Genomic DNA, 21,461 nt, shown 5'->3' with positions numbered 1-21,461 from the left:
TCTCAGAACGTTTTTCTTATGCTCAGTTTCTAGCTATAGCATGACAACATAATTTACATTGCAGCAGACTTTTTCGCAGAGCTATCATGTCTTATCTTATCCCACTCCTCCTGACAGGCTTTCCATAGTAGGCCATTGATAGTGCGTGGATGTCTATTTCCTAAGGTCCTTTTTAGGAGTCCAAATGCACAGAAGTCAATGGGTGACCCATTGGGTGCCTTCACTGTAATGCCAGTAAAAGGATTTGCACAGATTCCAGTTTCCATCTCCATTCTCTCTTAGAACAGACGAGTCGAATGAGACGTGTGCCTGGACGCTTTATCTTGATGTACCCATACCTGATTTTTCATCCTCCCATACTGTGCTGGAATATCTGTGTTGTAAATGGGTGTTAAAACCTCTTGCTGATAGCATGTAGAGTTCACCTTCACGACACAGCGAATGGTTAAGTTGGCATTAGCAGTATCAAGGGATGATCATGAAACCTCTTGGAAAACTTTCCTGGCATTCTTTATACAATGTTTGATATTTATTTTTTCGTCTCTAGGACTGTAGTAAACTGAGCGGGATTTGTCTCAGTCACTAAGGTACACATGTGCTTACCGAGCTCGATAGCTGCAGTCGCTTAAGTGCGGCCAGTATCCAGTATTTGGGAGATAGTAGGTTCGAACCCCACTGTCGGCAGCCCTGAAAATGGTTTTCCATGGTTTCCCATTTTCACACCAGGCAAAATGCTGGGGCTGTACCTTAATTAAGGCCACGGCCGCTTCCTTCCCACTCCTAGGCCCTTCCCGTCCCATCGTCGCCGTAAGACCTACCTGTGTCGGTGCGACGTAAAGCAACTAGCAAAAAAAAAAAAAAAAAAAATCACATGTGCTTCGTCTAATGCCATCACATTTTTCCATCTGTCCCCTGCCAGATAACACTCATACAGTTTATTTGCATTAGTGTGACGTTCCAAAATATTACGAGGCAACAGCTTGTGCTGCTTTACTAATTGTAGGTCCTTGTTGATTAAGGTGTTACCGGTTGAAACAAACCTCTCCAACTTACATGCAATAGTCCTTTGAGGGGCAGGATTACCATTTGAGACAAGGGACTTCACTTTCCTCTCCACTTCTGGTGGACGGCTGGTGGCTGGTTGGATTTGCCTGTTTATTCCCCTCTGGAATTAAGCCCATTCAGCCTTTGCCTTCAATACAGCACTGATTCTGTTCTTTGATATCAGGAAATCACGCTTCTTGCACATTCCTTAGATTGCAGAGTAGCTATATTTAGCATCAGAAAGGGCTGTTATGTAGCCCCACCCCCTCAGTAAGGGCCAGTCTGCTTCGGCATTGTTATAGCTAATGTCACGAAACTCTACACGCATGTTCTCAGTACTGACGTGAATAATTACTCCCTGTTATGAAGTGCTCAAGTTGACAACAGTGCCACCAGTAGCTTTCAGACTCGTCACCGGAGATCCAGAATGACCTTCAGTATAACTAGAATCCGAAAGTTAGGAAAAGTGCCTTTTTTCAACCACTTGGATATATCTAAATGTTAAACAGAGGTAAACATGGTTTTATACATTTGGGTATGGTAGGACCAATATGTTCTGCTATTATTTACATATTAGCTCCCTCTGTGGAGCACTGGTAGAGTGTCAGCCTCCAAAATAACGGATTCAAACCCGGCAGAGGTAGTCGGATATTTGAAGGTTGGAAGAAAAGTCCATTTGACACATCATGCCGGTATGTCAAAGATCTATGGCGACACGGTTGGTGTTTACCCAACAAAATTAATTAAAACTCAGCCATAGATGCCCAAGAGAGATTCGGTTTATTCTGCCTTCTAGTAGGCCAGATGGTGTCAGATTAAAATGTCTGCACACATTACCTGAGGCCATGTGAGGAGGGAGTTGGGAGTCGCTGGTGAGAGAGAAGCATTTCTGGATAGAAAATGATGGCGAAGGCTCGTTTAACACCACCCTACCTGGCACGCTGGAGGGATTCCATGATGATGGCGATGATGATTTACATATTAAATTTAATCAGTGGATATAAATATAATGGCAGTGTACTGTATTAATAATAAAGAGATCAATTTTATTTTAATTTAATTGATAAATAACATTTGCACAAATGATATATAATTCCAATATAATTGGTCCATTATTGAACATTATAAATTTTCCCCTGCCCTGCGAACCATGTGACCTTGCCACAGTGGGGAGGCTTGCATGTCCCAATGAAGCAGATAGCCGAGCTGCAAGTGCAACCGTATCTGATGGGTATCTGTTGAGAGACCAGACTAATGAATGGTTCACCGAAAGGGGGTAGCAGCCTTTCGGAAGTTGCAAGGGCAGCAGTCTAGATGATTGACTGATATGGCCTTGTAATAATACTCAACATGTCTTAGCTGTGTTGATACTGCTACACGGCTGAAAGCAACGGGAAACTACAGCCGTAACTAACTCCCAAGGACATGCAGCTCTCTCTGTATGAATGATGTACTGATGATGGCTTCCTCCCGGGTAAAATATTCCGGAGGTAAACTAGTCCCCCGTTCGGATCTCCGGGTGGGGACTACACGAGAGGGGGCGATCATCAGGAAGATGGATACTGACATTCTGTGAGTCGGAGTGTGGAATGTTAGAAGTTTGAATCATTGTGGTAGGTTAGAGAATCAGAAAAGAGAGATTGATAGACTAAAGTTAGATGTCGTTGGTATAAGTGAAGTACGTTGGCAGGAAGAACAGGATTTTTGGTCAGGCAACTATCGAATTATCAACACAAAATCAAACAGGGGAAATGCAGGAGTTGGTTTAATAATGAATAAGAAAATAGGGCAATGGGTAAGCTACTACGACCAGCATAGTGAAAGAATTATTGTCGTCAAGATAGACACCAAATCAATGCCCACCACAATCCACAATAGTGCAGGTCTATATGCCTACTAGTTCACCAGGTGATGAGGAAATCGAAAGAATATATGAAGAGATAGAAGATTTAATACAATATGTAAAAGGTGACGAGAATCTAATTGTGATGGGAGACTGGAATGCAGTGGTAGGCCAAGGAAGAGAAGGTAATACAGTAGGAGAATTTGGATTGGGACAAAGGAACGAAAGAGGAACTCGCCTGGTTGAATTCTGCACTGATCATAATTTAGTCCTTGTCAATACTTGGTTCAAACACCACAAACGACGGCTGTATACGTGGAAGAGACCTGGAGACACTGGAAGGTATCAAATAGACTTCATTATGATTAGGCAGAGATTCAGAAACCAGGTGTTGGATTGCAAAACTTTTCCAGGAGCAGGCGTGGACTCTGACCACAACTTGTTGGTCATGAAATGCCATCTGAAGTTGAAGAAATTGAAGAAAGGAAAGAATGCAAAAAGTTGAAAGAAAAGAGTGTGAGGGGTTGTTTCCAGGAACATGTTGCAAAAGGACTAAATGAAAAGGCTGAAGGAAACACAATAGAGGAAGAGTGGATAGTCATGAAAAATGAAGTCAGTAGGGCTGCTGAAGTGATGTTAGGAAGGAAGAAAAGATCAACTAAGAATCAGTGGATAACTCAGGAGATACTAGACCTGATTGATGAATGACGAAAATACAAGAATGCTAGAAATGAAGAGGGCAGAAAACAATACAGGCGATTAAAGAAAGAAGTTGATAGAAAGTGCAAGGTAGCTAAGGAAGAATGGCTGAAGGAGAGGTACAAGGATGTCGAAGGCTGTATGGTCCTGGGAAAGGTAGATGCTGCATACAGGAAAATCAAGGAAACCTTTGGAGAAAGGAAATCTAGGTGTATGAATATTAAGAGCTCGGATGGAAAGCCACTTCTAGGGAAAAAAGACAAAGCAGAAAGATGGCAAGAACATATCCAACAGTTGTATCAAGGTAAAGATGTAGATAATTTGGTTCTGGAACAAGAAGAGGCTGTTGATGCTGATGAAATGGGAGACCCATTTTTGAGGTCAGAGTTTGACAGAGTTGTGAGAGACCTAAATAGGAACAAGGCACCTGGAATTGATGACATTCCCTCTGAATTACTGACTGCCTTAGGAGAAACCAGCATGGCAAGGTTATTCCATTTAGTGTGTAAGATGTATGAGACAGGACAAGTCCCATCCAATTTTCGGCAGAATGTTGTCATACCTATTCCCAAGAAAGGCGGTGCTGACAGGTGTGAAAACTACTGCACCATTAGTTTAGTATCTCATGCCTGCAAAATTTTAACACGTATTATTTGCAGAAGAATGGAGAAACAAGTTGAAGCTGAGTTGGGAGAAGATCAATTTGGCTTCAGAAAAAATGTAGGAACACGTGAAGCAATCCTGACTTTACGTCTGATCTTAGAGGATCGAATCAAGAAGCACAAGCCCACGTACATGGCGTTCGTAGATCTAGAAAAGGCATTCGATAATGTTGATTGGACCAAGCTATTTATGATTCTGAAGGTTATATGGATCAGATACCGAGAAAGAAGAATTATCTACAATCTGTATAAAAATCAGTGTGCAGTGATAAGAATCGAGGGCTTTGAAAGAGAAGCAGCAATCCAGAAAGGAGTGAGGCAAGGCTGCAGTTTGTCCCTCCTCCTTTTCAATGTTTACCTAGAACAGGCAGTAAAGGAAGTCAAAGAGGAATTTGGAAAAGGAATCACAATCCAAGGAGAGGAAATCATAACCTTGAGATTTGCCGATGATATTGTTATTTTATCTGAAACTGCAGAAGATCTCGAGAAGCTGCTTAATGGTGTGGACTAAGTCTTGGGTAAGGAGTACAAGATGAAAATAAATAAGTCCAAAACAAATGTAATGGAGTGCAGTCGAACGAAGGCAGGTGATGCAGGATATATTAGATTAGGATATGAAAGTCTTAAAGGAAGTAGATGAATATTGTTACTTGGGTAGTAAAATAACTAACGATGGCAGAAGTAAGGAGGACATAAAATGCAGACTAGCACAAGCAAGTAAGAGCTCTCTTAAGAAAAGAAATTTGCTCACTTTATTGATATAGGAATTAGAAAGATGTTTTTGAAGACTTTCGTGTGGAGCGTGGCATTGTATGGAAGTGAAACATGGACGATAACTAGCTCAGAAAGAAAGAGAATAGAAGCTTTAGAAATGTGGTGTTACAGACGAATGCTGAAGGTGAGATGGATAGATCGAATTACGAATGAAGAGATACTGAATCGAATTGGTGAGAGGAGATCGATTTGGCTAAATTTGACAAGAAGAAGAGATAGAATGATAGGACCCATCTTAAGACACCCAGGACTTGTGCAGTTGGTGTTTAAAGGAAGTGTAGGTGGTAAGAACGGTAGGGGTAGACCAAGGTGTGAATATGGCAAGCAGATTAGAGCAGATGTAGGATGCAGTAGTTACATAGAAATGAAAAGATTAGCACAGGATAGGGTGGCATGGAGGGCTGCATCAAATCAGTCTATGGACTGATGACTCAAACAACAACAACAACATATAAATTTTCCATTTAACTCATTCTTGGTTGCCAGCGTTTCACCCCAGTGTGTCAATTTGGGCTCATCAGTTGGTAACTAGAACGCCTACCAAGACGCACGGCTAGTGCATACCGCATACTGCATACCGTGGAGGCTACTGCGTAGGCTAGTTGGAGCAACGGGCAGTGTCGATGCACTGTGAGAGACTTGTCTTGTTTACAAAAATTGATGACTGGTAGGCTATGAGATTCCCGTAGGAAACCAATATCTGTATCAACAAATGATATTTTTGTATTACACAAATCTCAATCCACAAGTCAACTGGTCGAGAGGTTTGCCAGGTCCCATACCTACTATGATAAGATTAAGTACTAAAATGTGATGCAGATATGTGTTAATTAACTCAGCTTATTTTATCGCTCATTTTTGTCATGTTTAAATGTCTATATTCTTTATTTCACTATCTATTTCCTAAATTTAAAATGCCTATTTTAACCAAAATAAATCTTGCTTTCTTAGAAGTTAATTTAAATGTAGCAGAGAAAAGAACTTTAGAGCATGATATTTGTATAAGTAAAATGCACCATCGTGCAACATTTCATGCAAGTATCTTCAATAGTTTTTGAATTATGATGAACACACTAGTAAAAGTAAAAGTGATGGAAAACAACCAGCAGATACGACAGAGCATTCTTCTTCTTCTTCTGTGAACAGTGTTACACATGTAGACTTGACGTGTTTTACGGCCGGGTGCCCTTCCTGACGTCAGGACTATGTGGAGGGAAGTATTTTACATGTTTCTGTGGTAGTTGGTGGTGTGATGTGTGTTGGGACAATCCCTAAGTCAGAAGCATTAACCAAACTCGATTAAATTCCTTGACCTGGCCAAGAATTTAACCAGAGACCCTTTGAACGTAATGCCTTGATGCTTACCTTAAGAGACAAAGAGCTCGACCTACTTGACCAGAATAATTTCAAAAAATATAATAACTTGACCCATAAAGGTAGAGAAGGAGTGACCCCCCTTTAAATTGATAATTTGCTAGCTTTGTCTAGAATGGCCAGGTAGAGAATGAGGGAAGGTGTGGTATCTTCCCCATTCAGCTGCTTGTCCATATTTGTGTGTGTGTCAGCCTCTCTGGGAGAGCTGAGCTCTTTAAATAGGGCCACCCCCCACATGGCTGGAGGGAGCTTCAGCTGGAAGCTCTTCTCCAGGCTCAGTCTTGACAAAATGTCAGTCATGGAGCGTGTCGGTCCTCCTGCTTCGAGAAGTTACGTGCCGGTCCAGCCGGGGACGGTCATTAAGCGTGCTGCGTCCTTTAATATTGCTACTCGCAAGGAAAAAAGCTTCTCTATGACAGGAATTCACTATTCTCCATCTGCTCCAACTCCAGGACCTCGAATATTCACAAGTAAGTACACGGGAAATAACACGTGATTTATCAGTAGAACTGTGTGATCATCATGAGACAGATGTGGGCAGTGGGCTCCAAATGATTATATTTCCTCATGGTCTTTTTCAAACTGCTTGTCTCCTTGTTTGAAACTTGATTGTTTAGTTCAGGAGGGTCAAAGGAATAATTTGTACTGCTGTATTATGTTATTAATTAAAAGCTTATATTTTTAACAACTTAATAAGTGGCACTGCATATTAAAAGAACAATTTTTTCAGCCATTAAAAAAATGGATATTAAAAATTATGAACAACATACAGATGCTAATCATCTTAAAACTAGTTTGTCTGGAGTATAATGTTTTCTAAAAATGTTACTTTTGACAGAAAGCAAAGCTGGAATGAGTGAGCCCAGTTAAAGGGACACACAGCTGTGATTTAAATGTCTCCACAGAACCTTTAAAAATGGCTGCACATTAAAAAAAAAGTACAACCATATGCTCCAAAGTTTGGAGTGTCTCTTCTTGTTCTTATTCTTCTTATTTCTGGACTTGTTCCCAATTTATTGCAGTTGGTACGGGATGTGGATCTGGATCAGTTTTACAGCCAGATGCCCTTCCTGACACAAACTTAATGTGGAGAGATGTATCAATTGTTGTGTGTTTCTGTGGTGTTTGGTGGTGTGTGTAGATGAAGAGAATTATATTAAGATGAACACAAACACTCAGTCCCTGAGCAATGGGAATTAATTTTATGCTGTTAACATCCCCTGCTCGGCCAGAAATTGGAATCTGGGACCTCTGAACTGAAGGCTATTATGGTGACCAGTCAGCTATGGAGGCAGACAAAGTTCGGAGCGTCTACTAGTACCAAAATCTGATTATTGGGTTTGTTGGCCATTTTTGGTACAAAATCTGAGTAAAGTCCATAAGAAAGATTTTGCTATGATTTTAATTCAGCAGCTAATTTTTTGTTACCTTACAGCATGTCCTAAAAGTTGCAGAATATTATTAAAAATCATCTTCAACCATATTCATTAATTAATTGATTTGAGATAAAGGATAAGACTTTAGAAACACAAAAGAATGACACCTGAATTTAGCAATCAGCACCAACAGTGAACTAGCCATGGAGCAGGTACAGTATTATTAATCTTATCTTCTAGAAAAATGTGAATTGGCCTCAAGTCATATAAAATGTTTCACTAAATTCAACCACATTTTCGAAAAGAAATATCTTTAACTTAACTTCCAAGCCTACATAATATTCCGTTTGGGTAGCGATATGTATTGAGACTGTGGCTGACATTTCAATGCTGCTGCTGTTTCTTCTTCTTCTGCATTAAGTAATACCAGGGCTTCATTTTCAACAGAGCCATTGCAAATTCCATTGTGAATTCAGCAGTGTTGTAGCAAAATATACCATAAGCTATTTTAAGCCCCCATAATATATTTGGATTAAACCATGGGAAGAATTCTGTTTCATTATATATAGTAAATACGATATATGATATGCAATTTTGGATCAAGAAATTAAAGTGCGCAAGACATACAGGATTGTGCACAATGAATAGTCTGATTTGTCTCACTGTTTGTGTCTGCACAAGAAAAGTATGCAAGCTGGATCTGAAAAGAACTCTCCTTAATAGTTCTGACAATGTGGTCAACAGACCACTGTTCTTTCACTGTGGAAAAGTTATTTTAAAAATAATGAGTTTTCGATCACAGTGCAAAGAATGTTTTGCCACCAGTTTCATTCCATAGCATCTTCCCTTGAGAAGAGATGAGAACGGGCCATCCAAGGACACAGCAGACAACCCGTACACAAGTGGAAGAGGCGCACCAAGCATTCGTCCAAAGTCCTCAGTATTCTGCTGTTGGGCATGCCTTGGTGCTAAAAATGTCCCTGCACTCTTTGATGCATGTCATCCATGCTGACCTATAGTGTGCAACAGCTGAAAGAACGTGATTAACTTGACTGGTAAACCTTCTCTACAGAGTTCCTTAGACGTGTAGCAGCTGACCCGCAGATCTTTAGCAACCGAAACATATCAGATAAATTATACAATTATGAATCTTTATTCAATTCTCCTATTCCACACATAATTCAAACCTCCGTGAGGGGATCAAATGCTAAAAAAAAATCATACGTTTCGACCCGTATTTGTGAACTCAGTGAATTTTCTAGCTTAAAAGTACAAGTATTTCACTAGAGTTTTTGACACAGTGTAAAAAGTTCTTAGCTAATGATAAGCTGGTGTGATTGAAATTTTTCAAAAATATACATTCTTTGTATTAGGATAAGTAGTAAAGAACTAAATTGTCTTCTAAAGTCTAAATTTAAAAACAAACTGTGAAGAAGTGAGTCTACAGTTCAGTTAGAAGATTTGAATGTTAAAAATATGTACATTTTTTGGAATATGAAAAAAGCCTTTAAGCCAAAAAATTCACTGAAGATGGCCCACAAAAAAGGGTTGATACATATATGATTTTTGAACATTTGACTCCCTCACAGAGGATTGAGTAAAGACTCGTATAATTCAGCACTGTCAACACGGATATGAAGCTAATATTATGCAATATCACAGGAAGCTGACTCCCAACTATTCAGGAGTGTCAGTAAGCAGAATTTCTGGTGCTGCTCACCAACTAACCCATACAAGCTGCACGAGAAGCCACGTCATTGTGAACACATGACAGTTTGGTGCAGCGTGTCTTCGTTTGGCAACGTAGGTCTGGATTTCTTTCAGGACCGCAATGGCTGTACCATTACAGTTAATAGTGACTGTTATGTGGACATGCTGCACAGCTTTCTCCTTCCACAGCTGATAACCACCCTGAGATTTGGTTTCAACAGGACAATGCAGTCAAGGTCACCAGACTTTTGCTCTGGATACCTGTAGAGTAGTCTGTGCTACTCAGCCTGAAACATTGGCTGACCTTAGGGATTGGATACGAGAAGCCGTGTGTCAAATACCTGTGGAAATGCTAAACCGCGCACTGCAGTCTGTCATTCGGCACTTGGAGGAATGTGTCCAACGAAATGGTGATCACCTATCTGGTGTTATATTCAAAACAAAGTAACTGTAATGTGTGACAACAAAATGGCAAATCTTTCCCTACGTATTCTTGGCAACATTAAATAAAACTTTCCATTACAGGCATTCCGTTGTAACGGGTGTTACAGTTGAACAGTTAAAAAGACAAATTTGGAGAATGGAATAAAAATTGATCAGTCTCAGCAATTGCAAAAGATAGCTCTCACTTTTCGTGTGTACTATGGGCTGGAATAAAACTTTTCTCAGCATACTGTAACGGGTGTTAGACGAATGCAACCCACTTGTTGAGGTAGATAACTCTTGTGAGATGACAACTAATAGAAACTTGCAAATTTTATTGCAGACCAAAGAAATTCTAGAAAAATTTTAAAATATTTAAAAAAAGGACAATCATAGTTTTTCTTGTTATTTTACTATTTTGAATGTAATGGGTGTTACACAGTTGACAGCAAAATGCTTATCACAGTAAAGGAGATATAAGGGCAAATTAAAGTCAAATTGTTTGTTTAAATGAGTAAATTAAGCATTCAAGCTCATGAAAAAATTTAACGATTTTTTAAAAAATTGTTCCGAAACTCTTTGTATCTTAATATTTATTTATTATTAAATGCACATTCGAATCTTATTTTATAATGAGAGAAAAACTTAAAGACAAAATCTAGCACTAATATTGTTACAAATTCTACTTTTTTCATCTCAAAAACTGCATCTAAACTTTAATAATGATTTGAAAAATATGTTCATCACTAGATTTATTGTCATTTATAATATGTACTGTTCCTATAGGTAAACATACCACTAATTTTTGATAGTTTACAAAAAACATGCCACGCTTGCACTTTTCGTGGAATCCATGATTATTGACAATGTGCGACCTTGTTTACATCTCACTGTTTGTTCAGCACAACCCTGTATTCTAGTCCTTCAGTTTTCATTTTCATTTAAATTTCATTTCATTTGTTATCTTGATTGAGTAATTTGGGCTCTCACTTTAAATTTAAATGTTTATATTTTGTGATTTTACTAGCTGTAGTACCTGTTGTTGACAGAGCCGTCAGCTACTTTCTGCCAATATTCAGGCAGGCTGTAAAATAACACATTAAAAATGGATTTCAGCAAATTCTGAAATGAAGTTGATGCATATTAGTTGTAAATGTTAACTATTCAGAGGCAATCAAGATGTGCTCCCATAAATTATTAAAGAGAGGTAAAACTCAACAATGACTTCTATGCAGCCATATCAAAAAAGAGAAATTGGAAGATTTTGAACTGGATGTAGATGATGGGCATCCTGCCATGATATTTTATAAGAAAGTATAATATTGTGATATCAGTAGACCTAATGCCCTGACAGTTAAAGTAATGAGTATTATATGAAGTGGATATGTACAATTTTAATATTGGCAATTTCAGGAAATATGTAGTGGGTCTACATAATAAGTCCAGAAAATGACATTTTATGTTATTAATTCAGAAGCCCATTGTGGCTGGATATAAACTTTGTTCTGTACAAATACGGACCTCTTACTTATAATATCCTTTATTTAAATGCAAATGAAAGTGTAATTTCTGCATCAAATACAATTAAAATGTATATGAAAGGTTTGTTTATTATCAAATTACTGTAAACCCTGGACATGTGACCCCATTTCAACTAATCCCAAGGTTCTGTGATTTTTTCACATACACCTCTAATTTGCATTTGATAATAAAGAGGCATTTCCAAAAACAATTCTGTCTTAAAATTACAGAGAATTACTTTATTCCTCTCTCCTGAAAATGTTTATTTCATGGAGATTTGTCACTTTGGAAATACCCCCTTCAGTTCTACATAGTATTTTTGCAAGTGGCTTGATGTCACACTGACTCAGTTATGTCTTTTCGCGACGATGGAATACGTAAGGGAAGGATGTGACTGTGCCCTTAATTAAGGTAATTTACCTAGTGTGAAAATAGAAGACCATGGAAAACCGTCCTCAGGGTTGCCGGCAGTGGGGTTTGAACCCATTATCTTCAGAATGCAAGATCGCAGCTATGTGACTAGCTTGCTATCACGTAGTATGTAGGCTGAAATCAGAGAACTGACCCTACCTTGGATAGACTGTGTGGAAAAGTGAAAGGAACAAAGTTATCGTGTGCAACTCTTCTTCTTCTGTGTGGATTCCAGGTTTGATTCATTCTGCCCACTCCCTACAGGCCCTCGCCAATCTCTTTATCCTTCATCTAGTTTCCTCTCCTTTACATCCTTAGTACAACCCCTAAGTACCCTCAAAACTATATGAAGAGATCTCTGGACGTTTATTTACACCTCCTTCTTTTGATTACCCCAGTGAAGATCTTTCTTTATATTAACTTGTACAGTGTTCCCCATGAGGTACTCTTCACCCTGTTTACCATCATACCATTGTCTGTTGTCCATCTGACAACATTGTCGAGGTCTTTTTTGTAGTCACTCACAATCCTGTAACATATTTATTATTCTGTACAGAATAACATAATTTGCAAAAAGTCTTATCTGTAATTCCAGTTCTTTACTCGTATCATTTATACATATAAGGAAAGACAGAGGTCCAATAATACTGCCCTGTGGACTGCAGACCCTTCCCTGCTCCTGTCTTAATCATTACTAGATCAGATGATGCTTCACCTACTCTAATTCTCTGAGTTCTATTTTCTAGAAATTTAGCCACCCATTCAGTCACTCTCTTGTCGAGTCCAATAACGCTAATTTTCGTCAGCGACTCCCACAATCTGCCGTATCAAAAGCCTTGCATAGGTCAATAGCGATACAGTCAAGTTTGACCTCCTGAATCTAACATATCTGCTATATCTTCCTGGAATAACCTTTCTCAAGCCTGAACTGCCTTCTATTAAACAAGTTAATAATTTTGCAAACTTGTCTAATATACAGTAATCAGAAACAATGTTAGAACTGCAGCAAATGCAGTTTAGAATTTTTTTAAATTTTAAATTTAATTTTGTAAATTTTTATTTGCAAATTGTACACTTAGGATCATGTTACAATTTCATTTTTTCTTTGGAGTTTCTTTTTCCTCCAGTACTCCTTCTCATGGGCCAGGCTCTTCCCGTCTTTGCAGGCAGTACTTTCGACTTGAAACCCTTCCAGATTTTGAATCATGGTCCGAAATGTTTTCCTGTCCAACTTCTGAACTTCCTGGATGTTGGACTTCTCTAGATCTTTACGAGCTTCCTTAATCCATGCCATAGTTAACTTCTTGTTCCACTTTTTGGTTAGCCTGGTTTTGTCCATTCTGTACAAATGTCCGAGAAATGATAACTTCCTCTTTTTCACGGTCTCTGAAATTTTCTCCACATTTTTGTAGACTTCATTGCTGTCCCGAAGTTTCCAGATGATTGGGCCAAAGATTTTCCATGGTATTCTTCTTTCTGGGATTTCCAGCTTCTTCAACTTGTAATTCATCGAGAGGCATTCGCTGGCATACAGACGTTCTATTTTCGCTACAGTGTTGTGATGCCTTATTTTGGCATTCCATGAAATGCATTTCTTGTTGTAGATGTTTTTAGTTAGTCTACAAGCTCTCTCCATTTTTGTGTTTTATTTTATTTTTAACATGTTTCTCTCCTAGAATGGTGTTATTAAGGTGGTCTTTATCACTCTTTCCATCTGCTATGTGGGTGAATCCAAGTGTTCTTGTAGTTCCTCTCTTTTTTCCAGATGATATAGTCTTGCTGTTGTCCCCTGCCCACTGTCATCACCTTGCCTTTCCTTAATTTCTTCTCCTTTCCACTCCAGTAATATATTGTTCATTTTGGTCGTTAAGATGAGCCTCACTAGCAGCTGTGTGAGCTGTGTCCTGTCATGTGGTTCAGTTCCTAGTTCTGTCAGTGTGGGAACTCTATTTTTTTTAAATCTCCTCAGTCAGTTATGCTCTTTTTGTGTGTTCACTGTCAGTTGTTGGCTTTCATTAAAACAAACTCTTAGTGTGTTATCATGGTATCTACAGTCAAACAGCTCCCTCCCGTGCTAAGAAAACTACACCTCAGTGAGTAGAACTGTTTTTGATTATTGTTAGCCCAAGTAGGACTACAAAAGGTACTTACAGGTGTTTGTGATCATGTTTCATTTATTCTTTTGTTGTAGACTTCTTTTCGCTCTCCCTTCCTCAAGTTGTTCTGGTTGTTTTCTTGGTCAGCTTGCCATTTGTGAATTTTGGAGTTGAAGATCTTTAATTTATTGCATGCTACAGGATTTTCATCCCAGTTACATCAGCATTCTTCGAGGCACGAATTAAAAGTGTAAATAATTACTTCTCACTGTTATCTAGCCTAAACTATTTAAATTTAATCTAAAATAATATATTTAATGTAATGTAATCCATCCTGTTATTATGGACTTAGGGTCTTGCGAGACATTGATCCAAAATAGTTTTCTGTATATACAGTGTTGTATCGTAATTGCTGTCTTGTTCGTGCTAGCCATGAATTCTTTAAAAGATATTGTCATGCTTTTACTGAAATCAACAGCATTGTTTTTTTCTTTTTTTGATACAATGTTATATATACTGCATAGTCTGTAAAGTGGTGAATTTTGATGGGCTGATGTTCTGACCTTTTTATTTTCAAATATTACATTAAATTTTGAATTTGGATGCAGCACATGGGAATTCAGGAGGGAAAGGAAGGTCAGTGGTTGCAGAGTAGACATTGCCCCACAAGTGGCCAATGTTATATATACTGCATAATCTGTAAAGTGGTGAATTTTGATGGGCTGATGTTCTGACCTTTTTATTTTCAAATGTTACATTAAATTTTGAATTTGGATGCAGCACATGGAAATTGAGGAGGGAAAGGAAGGTCAGTGGTTGCAGAGTAGACATTGGCCCGCAAGTGGCCATGGTTGGTCCGTCGTTTGACAGCTCTGCACTCCGACCAGTCAACCGAGCAGAGGAGGGATGGCCACAGCTCTACCGTGGATCTACGCCCCTCCATTCCGGAGACAGAGAGGGGTTGGTCCCCACCATTGGCTGTCCTGAGAATGGTTTTCTGTGGTTTTCTATTCTCCTGCACTAAGGCGAATGCTGGGACAGTTCCTAGTATAGGCCACGGCCGCCAATCCTCTCACCTTCTCCGCACATCTCCCTGGCCTGAGAGATTGCGTTACCGTCTACGAGGCCCGTTATCCCTTTTAGGGATGGAATGAAAATGTTTTAGTAGTAGGGAAAGGAATTCAGGATTATCAGTTTGCAAATGAACTTTACTGCATGTTTTTGTCTTTTGTCTTTCTGAACTCTCCATTTCTAAATTTAACAGAAGTTTGCTGTGTGAAACTATATGTGGATATTGAGATTTTATTTTAAAATGTAAATATTTCAAGTCTAATAACAGTCCGAGGTCTTGGGTCATCTCATCCTAACTTATAAGTGAAGCGGGTAGGTGATTTACTTCTGATGAAAGGGGACAGGAACACTAACTCAATTCACTTTCAGTCATGTTGGTGTTGTTGGTTCTTTTTTTGCAACACACCTTAAAATACTTATAACTCATGACATGAAGTTTGTGCTATGTGTTTACCTGTCTACTTTTACTCGAGTGTGTGTCTCTGACTGTGGCTGGTTAGTTACGTACCAAATTACCTTAGATGTGGGACTGGCACGGATGTTCTTAATCTATGGACTGAGAGTTGCAGCCCTTGTATTTTCACCGGCATAAAACAGTTTACCTTTAACTAGTAACCTAGTACATATTGTATTGTGCATGTCCTTTTGTGACTTTGTAAGTAGCATTTTCATACATTTTTTTTGGAATATGTGCCATTTGCTTTAAAAAAATCACCAATCACATGTGATAAAAGAACAAACATAGAAATTATGTAATTTTGAAAGAATAAGAGAAATTTAAAAAGTGGAATGTTTTGTCTGTAACAACATTATGCTCTGAATATGTGGTGCCTCTGCAGCCTTATGGAACCTTGAAGATCTATCGTGACTATTTCGTGAAAGTCCTCCATGGGTAGCTGGAAACGCTTCCATGCACCAGCGAAGTGTCGAGGTATGGTGCTGCGTGCTCCGACCATTAGTCCTATTATCTCAGTCTGCTGGAGGTGGTATTTGGATTTGTAATAGGGGATTGTGGGTTCGTAGGTCTCTTGTTTATCTAGGTTTACCTCTTCTGGCTGGCCTTTGTGGTGTTCATACTGTACAATTGGTTCTATAATTAAGCCTTTAGGGGTGTGTTCTCTGAAGCCTATCATGTTGATACGACGAGAACTGCCATCAATGGCCAATCCGTGGATTTTTTCATGGACGTTAAAAGCCTTCCTCCTCAGTTCTTTAGCTATGGAGGATCTAATTTGATGGTGTCAAGTGTTTTGCAGAAGCTCTCAGTGTTTACAAGATTCTAGGACATGTGCAAGAGTTTTTTCTCTTCGCAATAGCGCCAAGAGAGGTTGTTGATGAGGGATCGACAAACTTGTGCTTCGTAATCTATAAGTTTCATTCCGCATTGATATTGTACACAAATGCAATGAGAAGAAGGCTTCCACCTAATCAATACTTATATTAAATTAAAATTAGGACTGGTTTCGACCTTTCTAGGTCATCATCAGCTGGTCACACAATCATATATAATATATCATGCAATACAAACATTACCAAATCCAACAAGGAATGTCATACAGCGACAACATGTCAAATTGTTCATGAATGGGGACAGTCGTCGGATTAAAACTTAGTATACATTGTCTTAACACAAGTGGCATACACAAAAACATATCTATAAAAGTTAAATTGCTCATAGGCATGAGATATCAAGTTAGGCGCTAGTTTTTGTAAAATATATATGATATCACAGAAGGCATGTGTATTAATCACAATTTGTTGGTCTTGTGGAATGTTGTGGGTTGCACTTCCTGCTCCGTGTGCTCTATAATTAATCTCTCTTAGAAACTAATTATTGGGATATTGTATCTCTGAAGTTCTTAATATAGGGTTTAGAGATTGACATAACTTTATTTCTTCTTAAATTTTTATTATGCTGTGGACCAGCAAGTAAGATTTAAATGCTGTTTATGTATTACATACCGAGCAAGTTGGACGTGCAGTTAGGGTTGAACAGCTATGATCTTGCACTTGGGTGATAATGGGTTTAAACTCCACTGTCGACAGCCCTGAAGATGGTTTTCCATGGTTTTCCATTTTCACATCAGGCAAATGCTGGGGCTGCTTCCTTCTCACTCCTAGCCTTTTCCTGTCCCATCATCACCATCTGTGCCAGTGCGACGTAAAGCAAATTGTAAAAAAGAATAATATACATATCATACTTTGACTTGCTGTTCTGTTACTCATTTCCAGGACTGTACTCTTGAGAGTACATGGTATTCATAATAGGGGACTATTAAATATTTATTGGTTCTTACATTTAATGATAGAGTGGCAAGATAATTTTCTATATCCTCCAAGAGTGTTTATGTCTTTCGCTACAAAATCCTTTGATAAGTGACCTCATTGAGTTATCAAGAAAACTCCCCATAACTTGTCTAGGAATAATTTCCAAAGATTCACTGCAACAGTGCTCAGGTATGGTGGATTCTTCCAATGAAGGATTTCTGAAAGGCTGATTGACATAAGATCCCCCTGCCTTGTGATAACTTTCAACATGAAATTCCTAAGCTCAGATTCATTACGAAAAACACTGCCACGCCTTGTTGGCCTTTGTCTTTTAATGGTGCTCATCACAGGTGTGTAGACAAGTAAACTCCGTTTGAACATGCGTGAAGCTCCAAGCAAACTGAGCGGCCAACAGCCGAGTCGATCCAAACCTACAGCTATCGCGTGATCACATGATTCTCCCTTCCACTCGACCATCTCCAGCCACGGGAGACCATGGGTCCCTCATACCAATGTACTCAGCAGATATCCCTGAACAAGCTCCGCAAATTTGTTGGTAGGGTCTGGCTTCACCCTGTAGATTTTGCAAACGTTGGAGTTTTCATTTAAGGTATCAATCTTGAATATCCGTTCAGTGGTAATTGCACCATGTACATGTAATTTTTTAATGAAACACAAAACTTAGAGGAGCTTATTGAGCTACTGGAATTACGATTTGAAGAATGTTTCAGCCAAGGTCGCTCAACGCACCAATCTGCTGCAATTTTGTGTTTCTTTCGGAATTATGCCAGGGACAGTGAGCCATCTATGGACCAACAATAGAGTATTTCAAACATTCCACAGAATATCTGGCATTAAAGTTGTTGGACTATTTTTCAGCACCAGGGGAACAATGCATAAATTTTGTGTGAAACATCTGTGAAATGTAAGGGTTCCTAATAGCATCCTCCTTGATGTATCAGTATTACCGATCAAGGGGTCACTTCAAATTATTTGCAATCACCTTTACAACCCATTTTAACACCAACTGTTCATTATTATTTTCAACACTGTTGATATGGTATTCTTTGTGGCAACCCATAAATTGGGAAGTAATAAATAAATGTAAAGATTACATGGTTATTGATTGTACTTGTTTGTAAAACAACCAGTGTCTGTCATATATGTTTTGTTTGTTACAGAAAAAGCCCCTTCTCCTGAACTTAAGAAGACTGTCACACCTCCAGTTCCGAACTACAAGCCACCTCCACCTCCCCCTGTTGAACAACGCCCTGTTCCATTGTCCAGCACTCAAGGGAGGCCCCTGCCACAGCCTCCAATATCAGACTCGGGCCAGCGAGGTTTGTACACAACTACTGGTTGATCATAATATATATAGGCTATTTGAGTGCCTGTCATTGTAGTGGAAAATCATAGGTAGCGTGATTGTTGCAGGAGGTAGCCAGCGCAGGCCAGACAGCCGCCCATCAATAACCAGTATGCCGTGGTACCACAACGTGGATCGGCAGAAAGCAGTGGTGATGCTCAGAAATGGTGAGCTTTCACCTTAGTGATGATACAGGGTCCTACATACCTACCCTAAAATTGTTAGCATATTTTACCATATTCTAGAAGGTACATTGAATAGAGATAAATTTCATTATCATCATCATCATCATCATCATCATCATAATTTTCAGCTCCAGATTCTCGGGTGTGATGTACAGGCGCTTACCAGTTCTTCCTGTCTGAGTATAGTTTCTGTTCCTCTATGTTCTTCCACTTGACATTCATCGTGTTGATCTCCGATTTCACTGTGTCTGTCCATCGATTCCTTGGCCCCCCTATTGGTCTCTTCCCTCTCATTTCTCTGTGAAAGTAATTTTCTGATGTTCACCTTCTGTCCATCCTCATTACATGCGTCTTTCAAAAAGTTTGGTAACAGGTTTTTTTTTTTTTTTTTTGGCCAGCCTCCTTCCTCTTTGCTTCATTTCTGATCTTGTCTTTCCTGGTCTTTTGGTTCATTATTCTGATGAATTTCATTTCTGTTGACTGGATTTTACTATTAGCCTTGTTATGTATGTGTTTTGAGTACATAAGTGAGAACTGGAATGAAGTAGGTATGAAACATGGTCAATTTTGCTGTCTGAGGTATTTTATCTTCCCACAGTAGATCTCTCACTTGAAAATAAAATTGAGAAGCTTCCTGAGTCCTATTATTTCTTGTTTTATTGTGTTATCTTTTGAAATGATGCTTTCAAAGAATTTAAAGTTAGAAACAGATTGTAACCGAGTTCCCTCCAGAAAAAAAAATATTTGTATCTGTGCCTTTCCTGTTGATAGTCATTTCAACAGTTTTTGTTTTACTGATATTTAGTCCTATCCTAATATTACAAGTTATAAACTTCATATTTGGTGCGTATAGTCAACGTTAATGGGCTTGTTAAATTACAGGTTCACTATGTTTATTTTATATATTACAAGTACATGTTTTGTTCTTCGTAGAGAACATCATCAGCTTAAAGTTCAATCGTTGATAAAGTTGGATTCAAGGTACCATTGTAAGCAAGATATATACAAAGTTAAAATGTTCTAAAAGTACATCTATATTGAAAAATTAAATACTAAAATACATTCGCAAGTTTGTACCGTGTTAAAATAACATAAAATTATAGATGTTTCATTTATTCAAAGATGGTGGTATATGGTATGATTTGTAGTATGAAGGAAGTTTTCTTCAGAACGTGTACAGGCATTTCATAAAATAAGTAGATTTCATATAACGTGCTCTATGTTATGTGATGTCAGCTATTATTGAATAATACTTGAAGTGGGGCTTTTCTTGTAGTCGAACCTAGTAATGTATGATGTTAAATGTAATGAACCTGTAAATAGAGAAGTCTGATGAACATTTTTTTTTTTTTTTTGGAAGAAAAACAATTTAATCGTAAATAAGTTTGAACACTTACATCCTTGCCGGCCTTACACTACCTGACCTGAATCAAGTTGCTCTAAGTCTGACACTGGCTGACTGTTGCTGCGTGTATAGTACGCGTATCTCTCAGTGATACATGCTCACCCTAGTGCTGAGTCGGTTATCTTCGAGATTCGTATCGGCAACTTTTGAAACAAACTATGAATCGCTTATGCATCGCTCTGCGACATCTGGCGTACACGTTACGTACTAATACTGTTGTTTACACAGCAAAGCCAACCTATAGAATTCATGCTAAGAACAAGATTCGCATCGAGAAATGTTATATAATGTTAAACAATGTATGTGTGACACAGTTGTTGGCGTAAGATGATAAATGTTTAGAAAATTCATATCGATCGATCATATGGATTCAATTCAGATTTAATTTCCATTCAGTTGACAGTATAACCGGGAGAGCTCCCTCCTTACTCCTCACCAACGTACAAAGTAATATCGCTAAAAGGTGCCCGGATTATACTCTATGAGTGTGGAGGAGAGGGAGGGTCGGAGGAGAAGCAGGGAGTGTACTTGTGGCGTAGGTAGGAATGTGTCTGGCGTAACTTGAGGATGGAGTTTGTGTGCCTCGTTGGTGGGAATATTTGAATTTTGCTTATTATAATTATTATTGGTGGTGTTAAAGAATTTTGAAATTATTTCATTTATTAGAATATCAACATTTTTAGACCACTCTTTCAGATTTATGATAGGATTGGATCTTTGATCTATACGTATGTAAATATTTTCATCAACATTCAAAAGAAATCCTTTATCGGTTATATGGAGGATAGATAGGTCTTGTTCTATTGTAGAAAAATGATGCTGAAAATCTCAAATATGGTTGCTGAAGGCTGAGAATCTGTTATATTGTTTTGCTTTTACATGTTCCTGACATGTGTATGAAAATTCTGGCCAGTTTGTCCTACATAACTCGCTTGACATTGAATGCGTGTTACCTTGTACACACCCCAATTAATGAATTTATATTTTATCTTTGACACATCAGTGAATGAAAAACATTCTAGAAGTGTTATAAAGGCTATGTTTTAAATATATTCATAACTTGGTAAACTTTCTCATTGTTCAAAGTGAAGAAGGCGTATTTACTTTGTTTCTAATGCTCTCTGCTTAGGGTGGATGATGGTTTGTTCTTAACTTTATTAATGATTTTTTCTACAAAATTTCTGTTAAAACCGGTTTTTTAGGCTATGTAGTGAATGAAGTTTAGTTCTTTTT

General features: G+C 38.5%; 1 protein-coding gene across 1 annotated transcript in view; it reads left to right on the top strand.

Moving 5' to 3' along the window:
• LOC136883524 (B-cell linker protein) overlaps nucleotides 1-21,461 on the top strand; it is a 323,973-nt gene that overhangs the window by 279,255 nt on the left and 23,257 nt on the right. Inside the window, exons 11-12 of the mRNA XM_068229921.1 lie at nucleotides 18,454-18,612; nucleotides 18,707-18,805. Of these exons, the coding sequence (XP_068086022.1) occupies nucleotides 18,454-18,612; nucleotides 18,707-18,805 (258 nt within the window). The remainder of the gene's footprint in view (nucleotides 1-18,453; nucleotides 18,613-18,706; nucleotides 18,806-21,461) is intronic.

The sequence above is a fragment of the Anabrus simplex genome, chromosome 1 (genome assembly GCF_040414725.1).
Source record: "Anabrus simplex isolate iqAnaSimp1 chromosome 1, ASM4041472v1, whole genome shotgun sequence".
NCBI classification, from domain to species: Eukaryota; Metazoa; Arthropoda; class Insecta; order Orthoptera; family Tettigoniidae; genus Anabrus; species Anabrus simplex.
The sequence above is the reverse complement of the archived record's forward strand: the minus strand, read 5'-3'. Positions and strand labels throughout refer to the sequence as shown.